This window comes from Podarcis cretensis, assembly GCF_951804945.1.
Source record: "Podarcis cretensis genome assembly, chromosome: 2".
NCBI lineage: Eukaryota > Metazoa > Chordata > Lepidosauria > Squamata > Lacertidae > Podarcis > Podarcis cretensis.
Genome location: NC_137171.1, coordinates 84,479,593 through 84,502,918, shown reverse-complemented (window position 1 = coordinate 84,502,918; position 23,326 = coordinate 84,479,593). Strand labels below are relative to the sequence as shown.

Here is a 23,326-nt window from a genome sequence, read left to right as displayed (position 1 = left end):
TTTACCGAAAACCACTAGGTGGCATACTTTACCCTTCTTTTTTAAAAGGGCTTGGTAGTCAAAAGGAATACAGGCAACCCCCAATTACGCAGGGGTTGCGTTTTGAGTAACCACGCACATACATGAAATCAAGTATAATTGGAGCACCCATTGGAAAAGCCTGCAAACACCCTCTAAAACTCTGGAAACCCTAGAAAAATCCTTTAAAAAACCAGCAGCCCAGTACAAGATGGGCAGAAATGGTGGCCATGGTGGCACTCGGTCTTCCTCATTGCTAGAGGATGATTTTCAAAAAACAAGTGGGGTAGACCAGTACCCCAAGGTGCTCGGCTGTGGGTCAAATTCACTGGGTAGGGCCGGTGGTGTCTTGCAGAGGAACATGGTGATGGGCAGCTGGTGCTTCTGTCTCTTTAGCTGGTCAGGGCACACTTGGGCAGCCTCCTGGTCCATGGATGCAGCTTCACCACAGGGGCCAACATTCTTTAAATGGAAGTGACTTTGAAGCAGGCCAGCCAACCGGAGCTGGCTTGGAGCTCCATCACAGGAGTGCGCAAACAGCCTGAGTGGCTTCTTGTGCGAGGTGTATCTGTCGACAAGGATACACTTGCAGTTCACGTCATCTAGCCACAGGTCCAGGGCCTCATGTACCTTCACCAGGGCCTCATCCCGCGCCTGGCTGGGACCTTGGCAGTTGTAGGTGTACAGGTACTCACTGCTCCACTGCCTGGATTTTCTTCTCCCGTATCCTAAAGGCACATATGCTGGGCTCATTCTTACCAAACTTGCGTGCCACGGCACACACACTCATGCAATCCTGGAAGCAGTCCAGCACTTGCAATTTCTCCTCCAGCGTGGGCACCACTCACTGCTTCTTGAGTTTATCATCACCCAAGGAAGGTGATGGCGCCTTGCATTTAGGTGCTGCCTCAAAGAATGGCTTGAACACTCCACCCCAAACTCTGCCAAACTCCGCCACAATCGTTCCCTCTCAACCTCCTTCCTCAACCTCCAACTCGCTACAGGCCTCAACAGCTGGTGCAAGGGCTCTCGTGACTGCAATTGCAAAGGCTTGTGAGATTGCTAGGTGCTGTTTTTGCGCCTTTTCCTGACCTTTCTTGGCTCTTCTGATGCAAGTTTAGCAATTTTTAAATTCACTTCTCTGTTCAGCACAACGTGCATATACATGGTAATGCGCATACTGAACATGTGTAAAAGGGGGGGGGTGCCTATGTATCTTCTCCTTAATCAGCTCAAAATACAACTCCTTTACCACTACCCAAAAAAATTGGCTGCACTTAATAATTTTCCACACAATACTACTACAATCACCTATAACTATCCGGTTGTTTTTATGAAATGCTGCATTTTGATGCATTATTCCCCAAACCAGCTTCAATCCTAATTGAAACCTAGATGTTTTAAGCTGGTAATGTGTATGTAGGCCAAGAGAAAAGAGAGATTTATATGGCTCACTCTTGTCCACAGTCCAGGAAGAAATGGATCAAAGGGAATACAAAAGGGGTAATGCCAGATAGCCCCTCTGGGAGATCTGAAGTGCATTTAATTTTATTCCTTGTCGGTTAAGTATACTAGAACTCCCCAGAGATACATTTTACTAGGATACAAAGGGAAAATGCCAACTGAGAATGGGGCTTAGGAGACTTGCAGGAAACATGTTCACTCCTGCAACTTGGTGTTCCAATCTACCTTAAATTTCATTGGGTATCTTGCCAAAGTGGGTATCAGATATCGGGGGACTGGTTGGGGAGATGCTACAGCAGTTTGGGGGCAAGACTGAAAGATGCTGCATGTCCCTCCAACCCCCACCCCAGACCATTTCCCCATACATACTTGGGAGACAGAAGTTAGGAATTCTAATCATAACAGTGAGCTATGATTAGGTTAATACTAGCATGCTATGGATACTAATTATGACTATAGTGCATGCATGGCAGGGAAAACACTTGGAACTGCTTTCTAGAATTTCAAACATTATAACAAGAAAGTCCATTATATGCATGATGTCACTAGCTGATCCAGTCTCAGCCTTATTCCTAATATATTTGCCACACAGAAGCTCCTAACTGATTATGTAGAAGAACACTCAGTCAAACTTATACAATATAAAAGAACAGGAATTATACATATGCCCAAAAGAAAAGTTACCTGTAGATACTGAGAAAGCTGAAACAGTTCCTGAGAGTACATACTGGGAGTGTTAGCAGCAACCTGTAAAATTGAAGAACATATTTCTCTGAAACCCATAATACTTTCAATGTATTATAAAATAAAGTGAATCAACACATTCCCTTCTTTTCTTATTTTGGTTGTTTAACTCTCCTCTTAATCCATTCAAACACTTATGCAAACAAGTGAAGGCCTGTCATCAGTAGTTCACTTGATTTATGAAGTTAATAGCAAAACTGCAACAAAAAAAGGCTTTTATCCTCTAAAACTTTTGCAAGGACTTCCTTAATATCAGCATAAATGCAAGCTACTGTAATAAAGAAAAAAGGACACATGTATACATTTACAGAGCATCCTTATTTTGAGCTAACAGTTACCCCTATTTTTTCTTTTTATCATTGTTTGCTGGCCACCCTCAAATTATAAACTATTTGAAAGGTAAATAGAATTCCATTTTTTTGTATACAGAACAGTTAGTATGAAGCAATCTGCTGGGTTTTTTAAAATATATATTTCAGCAAGCCTACCCAAGCCTAATTAAGTTGCCCATTTTTTACAGATGTTTTATTCAATTTTCTTTCTTTTCATTTTTTGACATGCTGGTTTTATGTATATTTGTCTTATTTCTCTAGATTTCTGTTACCTTTCTTATGTTGAAGAAATTAAGCTAGTAAATTGCTTAGCAACTTGATAGAGCATATTAATATGATATTAGTCATGGTACTGGAATGTCCATTGTGCAAGAAACCGTACGCACCCAGCCAATTGTAAAAGAATACATGTATGTACCTGTAAAGCACAAGCCAGCTTTTCAGTCAGCACTGATCTTTAATCTATATTTACAACAAGATTAGTTAATTAAGGATATCTATAATTAAATTGTTGGGTACTGCACCCTTTAGGACTATATACAACTGTAGCACAGTATTGGAGGCTAAACATAAAAAACTCATGGTATTAAACATCCTACCTCTGACTTTTATATTTGGGTTGTCTGAGAAATCTTATGTTAAAAAAAGCTTTCAAGCCCTAACTGGATAGCCAAAAAACAACTTTGGCTTATCACTATGGTTTGTTTGGAGTAAAGCAAACCATGATTTTTGGTTCAGAATGCAATGCTAAGTCGGCAATCATTGTCTGTTTTGCCTCAGCATAAGAAGGGAGAAACAAAGCAGGTGCGGGCTTCTTGTACATTGTAAATGTAGCTTTTACACAAATTCCTACAATCACATATTAACTTTAAAAAATATATTCTTGGTTTTGTTCGTTACTATGTTATGTATTTTTTGTTTTTATATTGTAAACTGCCCTGCTATCCTTGGATGAAGGGTGGTACAGAAATTTAATAAAGAATAACAAGACTCATTTAGCTGCCCAGAGTGGCTGGGGCAATCCAATCAGATGGGTGGGGTACAAACAAACAAACAAACAAGATTTATTTTTCAAAAAGCAATTCAAGGGGCCAGGAATTATTGAAAGATGGGTTTTAGAATGTATTGATTTGTACTGATGATTTTAGAATGTATTTCAATTAATTGTGATTTCATGTAAACTGTGCTATTTTTACTGTTGTTAGCCACTCTGAGCTCGGCTGTGGCTGGGGAGGGTGGGATATAAATATATTATTATTGTTGTTGTTGTTGTTGTTGTTGTTGTTGTTGTTATCATTATTATTATCTAGAACAATTTAAGACTGCTGATCTGTATGTGTCCTCCTAAGTCTGTACACATGTCCCTCATAAGTTTTGCTGTGTTGAATTTATCTTATATTGCTTTTAAGGCTTAAAAGGTAACATTTTTCACTATCATAACAAAAATTAAAAAGCAATTTGAGATGGCATAAATTTGTGCTTATATAAAAAATGGAATGCGTGCAGCCCTCAGGCACATTTCTGTCTCAACACTTTCTTCAAAACAATTTACTGCATCCCACTTTTTGACTGGCATCCTCAAAGCAGGACGCCCACACTTTCAAACAGCTTGGAAGTTATTGGGGTGGTGAGGAGATGTACTCAGGAATCAATATTCACTTCATATGTCTTTCAAAGCACTTGGCTCTTTTTAAAAGTGTTGTTTTCACGTCTATGTGTCAGAAGTAAAGAAATGTTCTAAGACTTACCTTATCAACAGGACTTGGTAAGGGAGCATGGATGACACTGTAGAAGAAAAACATCACCGTTTAAAATATTATTATCCTTCTGTACCCTGAATAGGGTTTCATTGTCCCTGAAGGAGGAGATTTGCAACCTGTGGGTGCTTCTGGATCCAGCTTTGTCGCTGGAGGCTTTGGTAGCCTTAGTGGCTACCAAAGTGTCTTTTGCCAGCTGAGACTGGTATGGCAGCTAGGACCACTCCTGGATCAGGAAAGCCCAGCCACAGTAATTCATGCATCGGTTACTTTCAGTCTGAAATATTGAAATGCACTCTGTACTTGGCCTGGAAACGGCATGCAGTGCAGAATGCTGAGGCACAGTTGCTGACAGCCGTCGGATCCTGTCAGCATATAACACCTCTGCTCAGACCTGCCCTGGCTGCTGATTTGTTGCTGGGCCAAGGCCAGCGTGTCACTTTACTATCAGTATAGAAGGCCCTTAACAGCATGAGACCAGTTTAATTGAGAGATCGCCTGACGCCACATCCAGCAACTCAACCACTTCGATCTGCAGAACTGGCATTGTTACAGGTGCCACATAAGACACTTTCCTCATTTTTAAGCTAATGAACTTTGAGCGTGGCAGCACCCACACTTTGGAACTCCCTGCCTATGGACACCAGGCAGGTACTCTTTTCGGCACCTGCTAAAAAACATTTTGTTTAGGCAAGCCTATCTGGACATGTAGAAGGCTGACATGTGTTTTAATCTGGTTTTTAGCTTATCATTGGTGTTAATTATTTTTCGAAAGTTTTAAATAGTTGTTTTTGTGGGAGATTACAGTCAAACATTAACTATGCATGAGTGCTAGTTACTGCATGACTGAGTAAAGGACCAGAGCTGCATTGCTAAATAGACTCAATTAGGTCATGCCCCCTTGCCCCCAGAGAAGAAGTGAAGCTGCTTTCCTCCTTCCCCCTTCTTGCTGCACTGTGTAACCAACTAAGAAGGATGTGTGTAAGCTTGCTCCCAAGCTTACAGCATATTCTGCATTTTCTACGCAAATGTGTTTTTGCCTGTATTATCTTTGTTGCTGCATGGAATAAGGCATGACTGAGACTTTGAATCTGTAAGTAAAGCATTTTAAACTTAACGGCATGTGGTCTGCTCATTGCAAGGGGGGTAGAAAGAGGCCAGTTGCTGTGTGCAGCTGAATGGGTTAAAAAGGTCTAACATCCTATATTCCTAACATTAATGTGCCACTTATTTTTATGAGTTTAGTACTCTGCTACTGGGGTTCTCTGTATACTAGCCCCACTTTTTGAATATAGGCACCCAGACAATTCTTTTGTTGTTCACCCACACACATGGGTCCACAGGGATTCATATAGTTATTTTCCCGATTTTTTAAACTTTTTTTTTTACTGGTAATTTTATTGTTCTTTCTTTTTGTAAGCCACTTTGAGGCTTTATTACAAACAAGCAGTATATAAATCTTGTGAAATAAATAATAAATAAATAAATCGGATGTCTCGAAACAGATGAGCACTTAGGGTGTTATACCAAAACGGGTGGTGATGTCCCTAGCTCTGCAATATTAAGGTCATTGTATTAGACAGCAGTTTTAGTCCTGGTATGTAGAAATTCTTAACCATCTGAAACATGTTTGATATTAGAACAACTGCAAAGTTACACTTACTCTGACCGTAGCCTAGCTTCCATACCATCTGGGAGAAATAGTTTTATTGTTGAGACAATGCATCCATGGGTGACTGGAAAGAACATTAACATTGTAAGTTCTAAGTAAGTATTCAATAAAATTAGTCACTGAAAAGTGGAAACAACGAAACATTCAATAACACTGAAGTAATTCTGTCTGACAAAGAATAAAACAGTCAAGTGTACAAGCAAAGTTAAACAGAGGATGATTGGGTGTTGGTATCAAAAAAGCTCAGACAGACTTAAGGCCCATGCCACTCTGTGATGTCAATCCAATTCTGAATTGTTCAGTCAGCAGACACCAGAAAACTGTTTAAGACTGGGCAACATTTCAGACAACTCTTGAGGATCACAAAAAACCACAAGCTTGAAAACCACAAGTTTTCAAAAGTTATGCAAAAACAAGTACATGAAAATTAGATCAGTTGCCTAAGTGTGCAAGATCAACCTTAGATCACAAAGAGTAAGACTAAGAAACCCTATACTATTTCAGGCATGTTGATGAATTAATTTGGGGAACAAAAAGAATACTTTGCAACAATTAGAGGAGTCTGTAAAAAGCATAGTCAGAGATACATGATAATATGTGCTTGAGAAGAGCATTTCCACCTCAGGTAAAAGAGATCCGAAGCACCAGGAACAGTATTTTACACACTTATAGTTTTTTGGTTCCTCTTCCAAAAGCAGCCCTCCTGACTCAAGCTCAAATGTCATAGAAACCTCTCTAGAGCATCAATCCATAAGATGTGAGGAGATGCCACTGAAATGTAGGTAAATTCCTTGTGCACAACAAGTTTTTGCATAAGCACACTGGCTTCATGCATCGTGGCAAAAGGAAGCTAAATAGAAAAGGTAGTTTTTCTCCTAAGTGATATATTGATTTGAATTTAAATGCTGAAAAGAGAATTACCTGCCAAATTTGTTCAAATGGTGGTCACTACTTTCATGTGTAAATACATTCTGAAATACATCTAACCCAGCTAAAAGAAAAGCATACACTGTATGTTCCAGACTAGCCAGTTTAAAAACAAACAAACAAGTGTTAAATAGTGAGTTTATTGCCAATGTGCTATAGAGTGCTGGGCTCAGCTATGAAGCATGCTGGGTGGTCTTGGACAAATCATATTCTCCCATCCTAATTTCTTGTGGTTGCTGGAAGCCTGCATTGAAATGTTGATCTTGGAGAAGGGGCAGGAAATAAATAATAGTAAATAAAGTATCACATAGAACTACTTTCTATGGCACTGAATTCTACTTCTCCCTCTCATGCAATGCACTAACTTAAGGGGGAAAAAACCAAGATGGGTATTTAGAGATAAATATCATCAAATACAACACCCAATGTACAAAAAGAAGTGTTGAGATTAAAACATGTTCAGACGTCCATGAAGAGCCAGTCATCCTGATGAAAAAGCTACAGGTTTCATTTTAAAACAATTGGGAAACATATCAAGTTTCTGATAGACTGCTTCCCTTAAATCACATTTTATAAAATGTGAAAATTATGCAAGTCCACCGGTTTATTTTTCAGATGTTGCTGATTTCTGTAATGTTTTGACACTCATCTGGAATTAAAAGCATCATCTGTTTGCAAAAAAAGGCATCACAGGAATAGGCAACATGCAGAAAAGTAACAGCAAATCCAATGCTTATACAGAAGGTGTTCATTTATTTTTCTTTTATTTAAAGGACCTCTGTGCTCCCCTTCAGTAAAACTATTAGGGCTAACTAATAACATACCATAAGTACAGTGGTGCCCCGCAAGACGAATGCCTCGCAAGACGAAAAACCTGCTAGACGAAAGGGTTTTCCGTTTTTCGAGGCGCTTTGCAAGACGAATTTCTCTATGGGCTTGCTTCGCAAGACGTAAACGTATTGCGAGTCTTGCAAGTTTTTTCGCTCCCCCCCTTTTTCTAAGCTGCTAAGCCGCTAATAGCCGCTTTGCCGCTAAGCCGCTAATAGCGCTAATCTGCTAAGCCGCTAATAGGGTTGCTTCGCAAGACGAAAAAAACGCAAGACGAAGAGACTCGCGGAACGGATTCTCTTCGTCTTGCGAGGCACCACTGTATGTAAAGGCGCTGCCACACTACATGGTTTCTTAAATGTGTATTTGCATTTGTGTGCGTTGTTCTTCTAATCAGCACTCATAAGGGAGGTGCAGTTTTGATTGGGACAGCAGCCCAAATGGTTCTGACAAAAGCTGGAAGGGTTAAAAGCATCTCCACCAGCACCATAATACCAATCAGGATGGTATATCTGCCTGGATGCATGAAGATACTGCTTTTAAGAAGATACTGTAAAATACCAAATCTAAACTAAGTGCTTTGTTTTTCTTTAAGGCTTGCTTATGGATAGAACATACTTGAGATTCTCAACTTAAAAACAGAGGAAAGAAATTGATCCGTACCCTTACCTTTCCGCGTGTTCTCCGTCACATCTACGCCAAATTGAATGATATCACCAGACAGAATTTCACATGGTGGGCTTTCCTCAGATCCTCTGCTCAATCTCTGACTATTTATAAAGGTACCATTGCTACTCTTAGTGTCTTGAAGATAGAACTGTAAGAAAAAGAGATAAATTTAAGTCACCTGCAAGAAAAATGTTACATTAAAGACTAAAGGCAAATCCAATTTTAAAATGATCGTCAGTCCACAAATGGGTAAATAAAAATAGCATATGCATAATTATCCCACTACACATTAAGAAGTAATGATAATAACAATAATTCCTATTATCACATACTGTATATTATTATTATTATTATTATTATTATTATTACTACTATTACTATTACTATTACTACTACTATTACTACAGCACCATGGATGCTTTCAGAGCAAACCAAATGTAAAGAGTTGCTTCCTCAAAAGGTTTAGAGTCTAATTTTGAGAGTTGTAGAAAAACAAAAGGGGGGGGGAGAGAGGCAAGGAATGAAAGGAAGAATGTACAAGACAAGCGTAATATGGGATGAAGGTGAGCAAGCACAGTTACATATAACTGGGGATGACAGCTTTGTTGTAACTGGGGGTGACAACTAAACCATTAAAGCCAAATGCTTAATGGGTAAGGTGGGCTTTGAAAGAGACAGCAATATGTACTGGGTGGAGCGTCCTGGTTCAAGGACAAAAATGGGATATGTAATCATTTCAGAGGGCAGAAGACCCTTGGGTGACTGTGAGTGGTAGAGTTGGAGAAATGTAGGGATATATCAATAAATAAACATGAAAAGATAGTTTGGGGAAGGCTGTGGGGAATGGATGCAAATAGTATGGGAAACCAATGCAGATATTTAAGGAAGTGCATTGTATAGACTGAGAGATAAGAGAGAGAGGGTATGAGCTGGGAGCAGAGTTCTGGATGGGGCTGAGAAGACTAAAACAGTGTTTTAGATGATACTAGCATTATACAAGGTGCCATAGTGTGGTAAGATAAAGTTAGGGCAAATAGTTAAAAGGAACAAAATAAAAAGTGATGGCTTCATGGAGGTCAAGGGGAAGTGGCTTTAGTTGCTTAGTTTCCAAGTAAATCTATTAACACAAGTTCCTTCCTTTCTCTCCAGAAGCATCAATTGTAAAGGTTATGGGGATAGCACATAAAATAATATTTTCACACCAAAATATATTTGCATACACTGGTTGCTAGGTGAGTGAATGCTTTTCAGTACGCTTTGGAATCTTTTACATACCCCAAACAGTAGTGGATTGAGAATAGAAGAATATATATTTTTAAAGAAACATAACAATGAATAACATAAAGCCGAGGTGGGGAGCCTTTGGTCCCCCAGATGTTCCTGAACTACAACTCCCATCCATACCACCAAGCATGGCCAACAGCGAAGGATGATGGTAGTTGTAGTTTAACAACATCCGGCATGCCAAAGATTCCCCGCACCTGACATAAAGTGCTGCATCATCCAAGTGAAAGAAATAACTTCTTATTTAACTGCCTGTTAAAAAGTTATGAGCTGCAATAATGGACATATTGACATACATGTAAATATCCTAAATATAAATAAATGGTGTTTAAAAAGGTAAGGTAAAGGTACCCCTGCCCGTACGGGCCAGTCTTGACAGACTCTGGGGTTGTGCGCCCATCTCACTTAAGAGGCCAGGGGCCAGCGCTGTCCGGAGACACTTCCGGGTCACGTGGCCAGCGTGACATCGCTGCTCTGGCGAGCCAGAGCCGCACACGGAAACGCCGTTTACCTTCCCGCTGGTAAGCGGTCCCTATTTATCTACTTGCACCCGGAGGTGCTTTCGAACTGCTAGGTTGGCAGGCGCTGGGACCGAGCAGCGGGAGCGCACCCCGCCGCAGGGATTCGAACCGCCAACCTTTCGATCGGCAAGCCCTAGGCGCTGAGGCTTTAACCCACAGCGCCACCTGCGTCCCAAAATGGTGTTTAGGGATGCATAATTGAGAATCACAGCTACTCTCCTACGTCAGCACAACAATCAGATACAGTTCTTTTGAAGAGATTACTGGTTTAGATTTCTAAAAGATTTAAACTTTTTTGTGTGTGCGATACAATTATTTTTCTAGGAGTTTTTCAAGCATTAGAGTAGGTTGGCACATGACCATTACAAAAACTTGCTTAAGTGCCACTCCTGACCCTTCTCCTTTGACATACTCTCTTCACGTTCAGTGTTTTTGTTCCCAACACACACTTCCATAACTAGATCTCGCCCCATGGCAATAAATTAGTCATGTCATCACACACAGGACAGGAAATACCTATCAGACAAGCATATACACAGCAGCCGTATCAAATGAACCAACAGGAAATTGAAACATCAAGCAAATTAAATTTACTTCCTTTCATTAGGAAAGAATAAAATACCTCAACAGAACAGTTTGTAGAGTTTGCTTATAATTTCTTCCTAGATTACACTACACCAGTGACCAGCAGCCTTATTTCTAACACAAACGCAGCTAGTTTTCTTTAAAACAATAACAACAGTGATATAGATAGGTTCCATCACTTTATATCAAGCCTATACCATAGCTTCATTCAACTGTTGCCAAACATCCATTGTTTTAGTTGAGCTCCTCTCTTGTGTCTTAATCTTCTACTCAGTCTACTCAAATGCAAGTACTCTGAACATAAGCCTACCAGTGTTTATGGAGCGTAAGAGAAGAATAAATATTTTTACCAAAAAAGGAAAAAATGAACAAACGCATGAACGAAAGCTAATTGTGGAATAGTGATTTCTTAGCGTCTGATTTGGAAACACCAGGTTCCTTGGTTTACCAGATAGCTGAAATCTTGAATACAAGTGGCAGAAAATCCTAGTGGAATCTGACTAAATAACCCATATAGAGTCCTGTGATGTGGAAGTAATGGCAATGAATAGCTTTATTTTTCACCCTGATGTACCAGTAGTGTCACTCAGCAGAACTGTCACAGGTGGACAGTACACTGTAATATATTTGTTAAACACTTTGATCATAAAATTGTTCACATTCTGCCTGACTTTGGCCTAGTTCCCACAAACAAATGAGGTGGTAACTGTTCCTGAAATGAAACACTTCGACTGCAGGCAGAGGAATCACAGGGCTAAATGCCCCTCCATATGCACATCAGTGTGAACTATTCTAGTCTAGCTTTCTCCTCAATTTCGGATGTACAGAAAGTTTCATTACAGTGGTGCCTCGCAAGACGAAATAAATTCGTTCCGCAAGTTTTTTCTTCTTGCGAGTTTTTCGTCTTGCGAAGCACGGTTTCCCATAGGAATGCATTGAAAATCAATTAATGCGTTCCTAGGGAGACCGCCTTCAGACCAGATCCGGGGACAGTCTGTCCCCGGACCTCTTCTGAAGGCTGGCGGGGGGAGAAGGACTTTCCTTCTGAAGGCTGGCGGTGGGAAGAAAAGCCCTTCTTCCGCCGCCAGCCTTCAGAAGAATTCCTGCAGGGCTGCCTAGGCTGCGGATAGCAGCCTGCTGCCCGGTGCGAGGGACGCTCTGAAGCAGAGCGCCCCTCGCGCGGGGCAGACATCTGCAGCTTGGGGAGCCCCGCAGGGCTCTCCAAGCTGCGGATAGCAGCCTGCTGCCCCGCATGAGGGGCAGACATTCACAGCTTGGGGAGCCCTGCGGGGAACTCTTCTGAAGGCTGGAGGCGGGAGAAGGGCTTTTCTTCCCACCGCCAGCCTTCAGAACAGCCTTCTGAATGTTGGCGGTGGGGAGGAAAACCTTCCTCCCACCGCAAGCCCCGGGAACAGAGGAGAATCGCTGCGCGCCTTCCCCTCTGTTCCCGGACCTCCCACCGCAAGCCTTCATGACAGGTGCTGCGCTTCCCCGCTGTCCCCGGAGATTTCCCTATGGGCTTTCGTCTTGCGAAGCAAGCCCATAGGGAAATTCATCTTGCGAAGCCGCTAAAAATCAGAAAACCCTTTCGTCTTGCGGGTTTTTCGTTTAGCGAGGCATTCGTCTTGCGGGGCACCACTGTATTTAGGATTTTTTAAAAAACTAATGTATTTTTATCCCACCTTTCCGCTATTTAAATGTGGCTTGAAACATGTTTGATGAAGTTGTTTATTTATTTACAGTATTAGATTTCTTACCCGCCCTGTACTACAAGGTCTCAGAGCTGGTTACAACAATAAAATATGTGCATATAAAACAAATAAAATAGTTACAACCACAAAACACAAAAAGTGCAAAAACATATTATCAGTCTCAGCAGGCTTCTACATAAAGATATCCCACCCTAACTCAGTGTTGTTGGACTACGACTTCCATCATCCCTGACCGCTGGTCCTTCTAGCTAGGGATACTGGGAGTTATAGTCCAACATCAGCTAAGGACCCAAGTTTGAGGAACATTGCCCTAACTTTATGCCCTGATCTGCTTGAAACCTGTAAGCCAAGGGAAGGGAAACTTGCCCTGCACCAAGGCCACCTTCCCTTGGTGTAAGAAACATACCAACAGTAGGCAGTGCCAAACCCAAAGTGGACAGAGCCAGTATGTGCACACACACATTACATTCAGCTCTCTTGGCTTCCATGCTGCTTGCTGGAAAAGGGTTCCCTTTCTCACAACAAACTGCTCATGGAGGAAGAGAGTGATCTCCTTCTCTCTCAACAGCTCCATGAGGTTAGAAAGGGTTGTTGTTTTCATACTGCACCACGTGCATACTCAACCATGTTTCCTCTTCCCCATTGCTGAGCTACTATATCTGACGGGCCAAGCTCTCTGAACGTTGTTCAATTGCCCATAGATAACAGCCCAACAGCAGGGAAAAGGTGGATGGGGAAGAGTCTGGAGGGCAAGATTGGGAAGCCCTGAGAGCAGCAATTGGTCTATGGGCTAGATGTTCCTCCTCTCTGCTGAAAGCACACACAAACACTCTGTGCTGGCAGGCCAAGTGAGGTCTGGCAATGTATATTTGCTGACACCACTGGTAGTTCCCACCTTAGGAGAAGTTCAAACCTTGGGCTATGTCTGCAAGTGTGTGAGGCAGAGCTTCAGGTGATTAGCCACTTCACATTCAGCAAAGCAACACAACCGCCAACAGCAAACGTATGCAAATTAGTTTAATTTGCATAATGTATGCACGTCAGAATTGGATTATTTATATCTAGTCATCAGACCATCACAAAATACAGTAAAGGATTAACAGAATGAATGTAACACTAACAGAAGTTAACTCTGGCCCAAGTAAACTACAACATAAGCTAACTCAAAATGCTGCATTTCTTTGGCAGAGCAGAACAAATAGTTTAAAACAAATAGTCAAATGAAATATAGAAAACAGAAAAAATGAGATGAAATAAATCAATTCCTGCAAATCTGATTAAACCTAAATGAATAAAATGACTTAAATTTCTTAATCTCCCTGGCAAGATACAGAACTTTCTCTTAAAAATTTTCTCCACTAATTAGTTACTGCAGATAGAAAATCTGTAGTCTTTACAGTTGCAAACTGTATTTAACTTGTCCACCCAGTGGGTAAGACCCAGTGGGATCAGACCTCTCCCTAAGATTTATCTCAAGTATTGCTTTTTCAGTGCATTGTGTGTCAAAAAAAATCAGCTTTTCTTGGCACAAAATCTGAGTTTCCATTGTGTAGAATTTTGGTATTTGTTTTCAACCCACAAAGGTCATGCATCTGTACCTTTAAATCAGACACAGAACTAATTCAATATACTTCAGGAGATGCACAGATGTTTTCTACTTTCAACACAATTATTCATCCTTCCATTCCAGCTGACCTATAGTATGTCTCACTTTTATTAGTTTCCAGCAAATGAAAGCTAAAAGTTGAATAACCTATACTGAAAAGAATGAAATATTGAAAACAGACTTTCATTCTAAAATAAGCATGCTAATTCTACCCAAGAGAATATTATACTAGTGCTGGTAAAGGAACAGGCTTCTAGTTCTGTTTTATTCTGACACACCCATATCACTGGAGCTTAACATTCCAGTGAGGAAAGAAGTAGTATAAATTTCCCTACCCTACCCTCAGGGGCAAGTGACTAAGTTGTGGATCTTGAAGATACAAAGATCTTGTGACACCTGGAGCAAGGAACACAAATATAATATAATTTAATGTAAATATAATTTCCCAGGCTGTTGAATACCTTGAAGAAAGCCTGGATGGCCACAAAAAGTTGGACCCCTGAAGTCACTGTACTTGAAGCAGAACATTTTAGATCTCTAGCAGCACTGAAGAGATCCATTAAAGAGATAATCTCTGAAAACCTGTGTTTTCTCTTTAAAAATAATAATGAAGAAACTGCAAAGATGACCCTGTTAAAGAACATCTCTACGTGGCAAAATAAATAAAAATCATCATATAATGATTGTATAAACTGGTGCTTTTAGGCAAGCAACTTGTATTATGAGACTCAAAATAAAAAGGAAGAAGAGTTAAAATCCTTGTTTTTATACCACATACATTTTATCTTAGTGTTTTATTATGATTTCTCATTCCAAAATACAACCAGCCTTCTATTTTCTCAGCCAATTCTATGTATTATCAGTCTTCAATTATACCGCATCTCTACATGTGAAAGAATGTTATAGGGTAAGGTGACTGTATAACTTCTGAGTACAGTAGTGAGAATGCTACATTTAAAGCTTCCCCATACTACAAAATAAATAAATTCCTGCAAATACATATGATCCAAAATTTTCACGAGTTTTAACTTTAGGAGAGCATTCAAAGACAGAATTCTCCCTCCCCAAAGAGCGAAGTAGTGCAGTCCATCCTATCACCACATTCTGCTACATGTGTAGACAGAGGCCTTTGGTAATTCCTCTTTCCATTAATCAGTAAGGGCCTTGAGGCATCATATCTGAATTAGGCTGCATATTTGCTCAATCAAACTCATCCAATGGGTCATTAGAATCTGATTTTCTGCTCGTTAAACTGCCCTCATTCAATAAGTTAGCAGCAGACACATAGTAGATGTTTTTTGAGTGCATAGCAGACTTATTACAACATGGCTTGTATTTTGCAATGTGACCTGGCAGTCCACTGTTTTTTAAAGGCTTAACATGCTCAAAGTTAATCAGCAACACAGAATATTCTTGTCTACCTGAACATCAGTTTATAATATCTTTGGAAAATACCAAACTAGAAACTAACATTGAATTTAATGGTCTTCCGTTCTCCACATTTAGGCTGCAGTCCTTTATCTGAAGTCCTCGGAGTAAGTCTTTTTAAACATAGTGGGACTTCTGGGTAGAAAGGGACAGGATTGCATTTTAAGTGTCTGTCTCTATTGAGACAGGTGGCACTGTGATCTAAACCACTATGCCTCTTAGGCTTGCCAATTAGAAGGTCAACGGTTTGAATCCACACAATGGTGGTGACCTCCCGTCGCTCTGTTCCAGCTTCTGCCAACCTAGCAGTTCGAAAGCATACCAGTGCAAGTCGATAAATAGGTACTGCTGCAGCGAGAAGGTACACGGCGTTTCCATTATGGACGAGTTGCACCAGAAGCGGTTTAGTCATGCTGGCCACATGACTGCGAAAGCTGCCTGTGGACAAACACCGGCTCCCTCGACCTGAAACATGATGAGCAACACACCCCATAGCAGCCTTTGACTGGACTTAACCGTCCAGGGGTCCTTTACCTTTACGTCTATGCTTTCGTCTTTTACTATGTTTCACCTCTTTCCTCTTTCATTTTTCCTTCCCTCTATTCAGCAGCTTCAGTTAGCATTCAGAATATTTTTTTCCTAAACATTTTTCTTAGTGCTCGTCCTCACTCTTATTTATCTTAATTCATTGCTCAATTGTCTCTTATCTGAACCTTCTTTTTAAGTTCCACTTATCTACCATTTCACAACTCTGCCCTTTTCTTTTCTCATAGAACCGGTAACTCTGTTCCCAAATTTTTGACATGCTTTTTAAAAAACATACACACACAAGATCCTGATACACATTTTCTGTTTTCCCCTTCCTTCCTAATATAACTCTTATAATTATTTAGAAACTTTGTATAAACTATACCTAATGCTTGGATTCCTTATTTAAACACTTGAAGAGCTGTAGTAGTTTAAGAATATGTTGAGATCTTCCTTCCCTCCCCACTGTCCTATTCAAATCTTACCTTCACCAGAAACCCACTTTGTGGCATTAATTAAGGAACCCACTATTGTCTTAGCAGTCTTGTACCCTCCCTGCCTCCATCTATAATATGAGACTGATAGTGCGGGCCTAGTCACAAGTCACAAAGATTATATTTTTAAACCTTCTTGATATATTAATTCATTCATCACTTCCCTTGTACAACTTTTCTTAAAAAGTAACTGCTATAAAAAATGAACAACAAAAGTAGCATTCATGTGATTACCACTCATTTAGCATTCAGGAATCTCAACAGCTGCTTAGCACAGGGAGAAGAGGAGCTAGAATCACATTCTAATTCATCAGAACCATATTCAACAGCAATGAAATCATAAATGCAATGTAAGATACTTAAAGAAAAAATAAAGAAAACAGATCTCAGAGAAATGTTCCCATAAACCAGGGCACCACATTATGCAACACATACAGAACAGGGCGTGTTTTTAAAAAAAGCTTCAGAAGCCAACCTTAATAAGGAATGAAACTATGACTAGAAGCAGCCTTCACTTTTAACAAAAAAACAACAACAACCAATAAATGCTACCAAGATGGAAATGTGTATGGAATCATGGCCTGGGGTGAGCAAGCTAATGTGTAAAAATGGTAATTAGATTTACTGTTATTTGCCTGTGTACACCCACATTCAATCATGACCATTTGTTTCCACATCTGTTACAAGCAAATAATTTCATCTTAAGTAAGGCCAGCCAGTTGCTAAACAACTTCTTGATTTAGCAGTAAGGAATGCAGAGTGACAAGCTTGCAAATTAGTGATGTGGATTGTAAACATCAAAATAGATGTGAGAGAGGAAAACAATTGGTGCAATGCTTTGATCAGCAGCTAATTTTTAAGAGAGACCATCTTTTGAATTAAGTAAGAACTGAAGGGCTTTGTTGCTTTTGGCCACTAGTCACTTCCATGCAACTCAGGACACAAGGAACTCTTAAATCCCCCTCCCCTTTCTTCTTGTGTGAACAGAGGCTTTGGCAAACCTCTCCCACTATGGGGGACATGATAGAGGTGTATAAAAGTATGCAAGGTATGGAGAAAATGGATATAGAGAAGTGTATCACCCTTTCTCATAATACTAAAAGCAAGGGCCATTTAATGAAGCTGAATGCTGAGTGATTCAGGACAAAGAAAAATAACTTCACAAAAAAATTGTCCAGTTGCACCTTAGAGACCAACCAAGTTTGTTCTGGGTCTAAGCTTTCATGTGCATGCACACTTCTGTATCTGAAGAAGTGTGCATGTACACGAAAGCTTAGAACCAGAACAAACTTAGTTGGTCTCTAAGGTGCTACTGGACAATTTATTTATTTATTTCAACTGCATCAGACCAACATGACTACCTAACTGAAAAAAGAACTTTAACACATACGATGGCCATCAATTTGGATGGCTTTAAAAGGAGTTGACACAAATTTATGAAGGACAAGGCTATCTAGTATCTGAGGCAGTATGTCTCTGACTACAACTTGCTGGTAACCTCAGCTGGCGGGTGCTGTTACGCTCAGGGCCTGCTTGTAGACTTCGCACAGGCATCTGGCCAGTCACTGTGAGAACAGGATGCTGGACAAGATGGGCCTTTGGTCTGCCAGCAGGGCTCTTCTTGCATTCACCTTTTTCCTTGGACTCAACTCAAACCCCTGATGACCAGCGCAAGGGTGGAGAAAGCTCAGCTGACCTCCACTCCTGAAATGATTACAGGGGAAATATCTGGACTGACTGAGAAGAACTATCCAAGAGCAGCTTACTAATGTCAATGATAAGACAATCCCTATTCCCAGACTTACAGCATAAAAGACACAACACAAAAGGAAAAGAGATTGAGAGGGGAAGTGAAAAAGCAAACACACAGACTAGTTCTTAGTTACAGAGTTATGATCATGACCAGCTAGAATGCAAGGAGTTCAGAGGACAGGAGTCAAAACTGCTGATCTCAGCTGAGCTGATGGAGAGGGCCAGGACTACAGTTCTGTCTCTCCTTCTGCTGTGGGTTGATTTGATTCCAACACACAATAGGACAGGAAGTGTCCATAGCAATCCTCTACTGCCCTGCTCCCATCATCAATTTGCATTCTCTGTCATCCACACACACAAGCCAAACAAATTATCAAGAGTTATTAATATCTCGCGTCAACGGATTTACTTTGCTGATTACGTCATTTAAAAGTGCTAAATTTGGATGGACATAGAAAAAAATTGTTAGTGTATTTTCCAGCAATCATTCAGTACATAACCTTAGAACTTGAAATATACCAGTCATAACAACAGTATGTAGTGTCTTTTTTCCTTCTTGTAAAGTACACAGTTTTCTTTACTTGAAAAGTACACTTTACAGATTCTCTTATCCCTGTCACCGATTTTTCAAGGAAAAAACTGATATAAAGTTCTAATTTACAAGTGATTTTATATATCTGGCTGACTTGCAGCAAGACATTTGTCACCATAGCTACAAATTACTACTTAGACATTTTTCTCCTCCTAAAGTTTGTCATGTTGTCTCCATTAAGAATTGACAAGTATTCTTATGCCACGAATTCTGGACGGTTCCAACACAATTGCACTTTCAAGATTTTTCCATACCAGCTTTAAACATCTTCACCTTCAAAATCCACCAGCTTTCTTCATCAGGTTTTTGTTTTATTAAAAAAACACACCCTAAAATGTGGCTATAATTCCAGTAAGACAGAGTAAAGTACTATTTTGAAAGATTCCATCTTTCAAAACCCCCAATTGAAAAGCAATTCCATGTCATTCCACTGCCTTGAGCACGTCTTTTTCCTAAAAATTAAATATAATACAGATATGCATAGAGTAGTGTTAAGTTCTATTAAGAAAATAATTCACAAATTTTGGACTAAAACTGTGAATGGTTATAATCATCCATTACATCAGCCCTAAACCAACCTGGTTCCCCCCAGTGGTACAGTGGTACAGTGGTACCTCGGGTTACAGACGCTTCAGGTTACAGACTCCGCTAACCCAGAAATAGCACCTCAGGTTAAGAACTTTGCTTCAGGATGAGAACAGAAATCGTGCTCCGGCGGCGCAGCAGCAGCGGGAGACCCCATTAGCTAAAGTGGTGCTTCAGGTTAAGAACAGTTTCAGGTTAAGAACGGACCTCCGGAACGAATTAAGTACTTAACCCGAGGTACCACTGTATTTGAGTACTGCATTATGCAATACAGGTTCTAAAGATTTGTTATAAAACTGCACACTTCATCTCTCTCCATCCTGTATTTTGAAACATGAGCATTCAGTTGGGAATATGAGCAATTAATTGGAAAGAGGGCCAAGTGCAGTTTCTCCAAGTACAGCAATTACAATTTTACTGCAAAAGTGCAACTTACTACCACTTGAAAATATGATCTTTTGCCTTGGGCAAATAACACATGTAATAAGCAAGAGCAAAATAATTTAGTAAATGAGAATAACCTCCCCTGTAACAAGCCTTTCTAGAAGCAAAGCATGGAAGAGAAGAAATGTGATTTCCAAAATATACAGCCAAGGCATTATCACATTTTCTTTAGCATCAACAAATAATAATATATATGGTTGACTGCTGTGAACTAAGTTGCACATACTGACATACACAATATGTTAGGGTGAAGCAGCTATGCAATAAAGTTCCAATTAGGTTTTCGCCTTGTAATATTACACCTCTAGGATCTCTGCCAGCCTTGCAGCCTTCCAAAACTGCTAAACGTGCCAAACCAGTATGGTGATGCAGACAGGTGCCTTTTTGTTATAAAGCAAAAGTGTCACTGCTTAAGCAGCAGCTGGCCCCCACACTCACAATTCCATTGAATAAGATGACTTGACTAGCCACTTTTTACATCATTTGGCACTGAAGACTTTTTTTAGCAAGTCTGCATAATGTGACTGTTCCAAGGCTGCCAGAAAAGGTTTCATATGCCATTTAGCAGCAAAAAACAAAGACTACAAACTTATTCTTACTGTTGTTATGGCTCTTTATTAAATTTATATCCTGCCTTTTCTACTAAAGGAACCTAGAACAGCAAATCACCAAGTGGTAAAACAGTACAGTTAAAAATAAAACATATTTTAAATATTTTTAAACAATTAAAGAGGATCTAAAAATACATTAAAATGGGTTCGTATCCTCACAGCTATGTAATTTCAAGGTGCCTGGTTACAGTCTATTTCAGCCAGCAAGTGGATGGGTAAAAAGGGAAGTTTTTTAAAAAAACAAAACCTGAATGTTAATTAGTGAGGGAGACACCGCACTGGAGTGAACATTCCACAAATAGGGAACTGCCACTGAGAAGTCCTTGTCATGGGTCTATCCCAGGGGTCAGCAAACTTTTTCAGCAGGGGGGCAGTCCACTGTCCTTCAGACCTTGTGGGGGGCCCGACTATATATATTTGGGGGGGATGAACGAATTCCTATGCCCCACAAATAACCCAGAGATGCATTTTAAATGAAGGCACACATTCTACTCATGTAAAAACACACTTATTCCCGGACCATCCGCGGGCCGGATTTAGAAGGCGATTGGGCCGGATCTGGCCCCCGGGCCTTAGTTTGCCTACCCATGGTCTATCCTCAGGCTGCAACAACTGAAATGACTCTGTCAGGCTATAACTAGATGGTGCTACAGGGACCTCCAACGGACTTGAAATCATTGTGACATCTAGTTCAGAATGGATCCAAAGAATACGAAACAGTTTCTAGACATCTTCAGCACTAGAACAGTGTGTGTAGGTACTCTACATTAAACTCAGTTTTTACAACAAGCACTTGATTATGCCTGGTATTTTCTACTCCAGTTATTGACTCAATTCAAGTTACTTTTTTATTATGTCAATTCATTTGCCTAGTTTACATGCAACAATGCAACACAAAGCCATGGTTTTGTTGTTGACTTATCAACCTTGGCTTATGCTAATAATGATTTGTGGTTCCTTAGCTCAGCTGATTCAAAAGTGCTTCATAGCAAGCTTCACTGAACTACAGTCCCTGCTTAAGTCTTTCTTTATTGTAAAGAGCATTCAAATATTACCATGGTCAGTATTAATTCCAGCTTTAATATGTTTTTCTTTTTCTTTTCTTTTTTTGATGGAGCACTTATGCTTTAAGAAGAGTGCCCCAACTCAAAAGGTCACTTCAAGCACTTTAAAGATTTAACTGGCAAAGATTAAATGAGGCATCACCTCTTTTCCTCAGCTATTCTAAAAATGGTACAACCATCAGAGAAAGGTTAAATATATAGTACAGAAAGGAGAAGAAAAAGGAGAGCTCTTTCTGTCTGCTCCAGAGAAGTGACTCACAGCACTGGTAGGCCTTGAAAGATGCCGAAGGTTGCATGATTAGGTTGATTAGCCTTATCATATTTGAAGGCCAGTATGCACCACCAGAAAGACTAAACAAGGCCAGAAGAGCCTACTGGACAAGAAAAAAAGTTTTAGGAAATAAGCTTGTCATATTTTTGCAACTATGTATCTCAAAACTTTCTCTTCTGAAGATCTGCCTTCATGCCAGATGAATTTATAAGCCAGTTGCAAGTGGATAGAGCAAGGCTTGCCAAGCAAAATCAATCTCAGCCCTCACACTATAATACTGAGCTTAATGGAAAGATGGGTGGCTGGAAGGGGGCTACAGCAAGCACCAAGCATATATAGCATGCAAGCCATCTTGAAACAAGAGGAGAGTAGCACCCATGCCTTGCCCCGTGCCACCTCCAGTTCTGCCCAAATGTGGTCCCACAGGTGAATGCAGCCCTCGGCAGCAAAAAAAGGTTCCCCAGCAGTATCCTAGGATACCTCCACTAAGTGAAAAAAAAAAGGTTTTCCTTCGCACAAAATGTGCTGCCAATCTCTGGATATTTATTCCATTGTGAACCAGCTTGGCTTCAGAGGCCCTGCTCTGTGTCCCTTCACCATCAGACAAACAGTTGGCAGGCGCATCCTTGGGGAGGTCTGTCGGGTTCCTTCCATTCCCACATTTGAATAGGCACATGAAACTGTTTCAGCAGATTTATGACTATTGAAAGCGATGCATATGGATTGGTTAACTGATGCTACTATGAGACTGGAATGTTGCAGATTATTATGGCTCTTGATGTTGAAAGTTCGACAAATGTTAACTATATACTTTGACTATATGTTTACAGTAAAGCAGGATGAACATCTATTAAACAAATAAAAAATAAAATGTCATAGGAAAGTCACTTTATAATTATTTTCAGTCAAAGTTGGGGATACTGTAGAGGCCAACCTACAATGATATTTCCAGTCGTATGCCTAGAACTTTATTCCATTCGGTCATATGATTGCTTTCTCTCTAAGAGATCGGATCTAGTAACAGATTATATAGCTTGGAATGCATACTTTGCATTTTTTTCAGTGCTGATTCTTTCAAGCTTAGTTTCTTCCTACAATAATACATCTGTGTGTGATATCATTCCCTCTAATAGCAAACTCGGGCAGTTTGAGTGTTAGCAGGACTGATGCTAAAGCAGAGCCTCTAGGAAACTAGAGAGAGGCCTCAGCATGTACTGTACAGCTAAACCTCAAAATATGCAGGTAGAATATATGTTTTAAAACCCAAAGGCAGCAATCCCCACCCACCCCAACCAAGAAATAGCCCACTAATGTCTAAACACTCCAGAAGCCAAGGTATATTGTGTAAGATGTTTTAAAAAAGGAAAAAGTGGAAGGGGACAGAGAATTGGACTTCTTCTGTTCCTTGCTGCTTAAATATTCTCAAGAAAAACAGCTA

At 40.2% G+C, this 23,326-nt stretch overlaps 1 protein-coding gene across 18 annotated transcripts in view; it reads right to left on the bottom strand.

Moving 5' to 3' along the window:
* The window catches only part of SLMAP (sarcolemma associated protein), a 96,218-nt gene that overhangs the window by 42,172 nt on the left and 30,720 nt on the right, over positions 1–23,326 (bottom strand). For 10 of the 18 annotated variants that reach the window (XM_079967010.1, XM_079966998.1, XM_079967012.1 and 7 more), the window contains exons 3-6: positions 8,406–8,559; positions 5,979–6,051; positions 4,307–4,343; positions 2,167–2,229 (exon numbers count right to left, since the gene is read on the bottom strand). In XM_079967010.1, coding sequence (XP_079823136.1) covers positions 2,167–2,229; positions 4,307–4,343; positions 5,979–6,051; positions 8,406–8,559 — 327 coding nt within the window. The remainder of the gene's footprint in view (positions 1–2,166; positions 2,230–4,306; positions 4,344–5,978; positions 6,052–8,405; positions 8,560–23,326) is intronic. The other 8 variants (XM_079967011.1, XM_079967014.1, XM_079967013.1 and 5 more) reach the window with 1 other exon arrangement.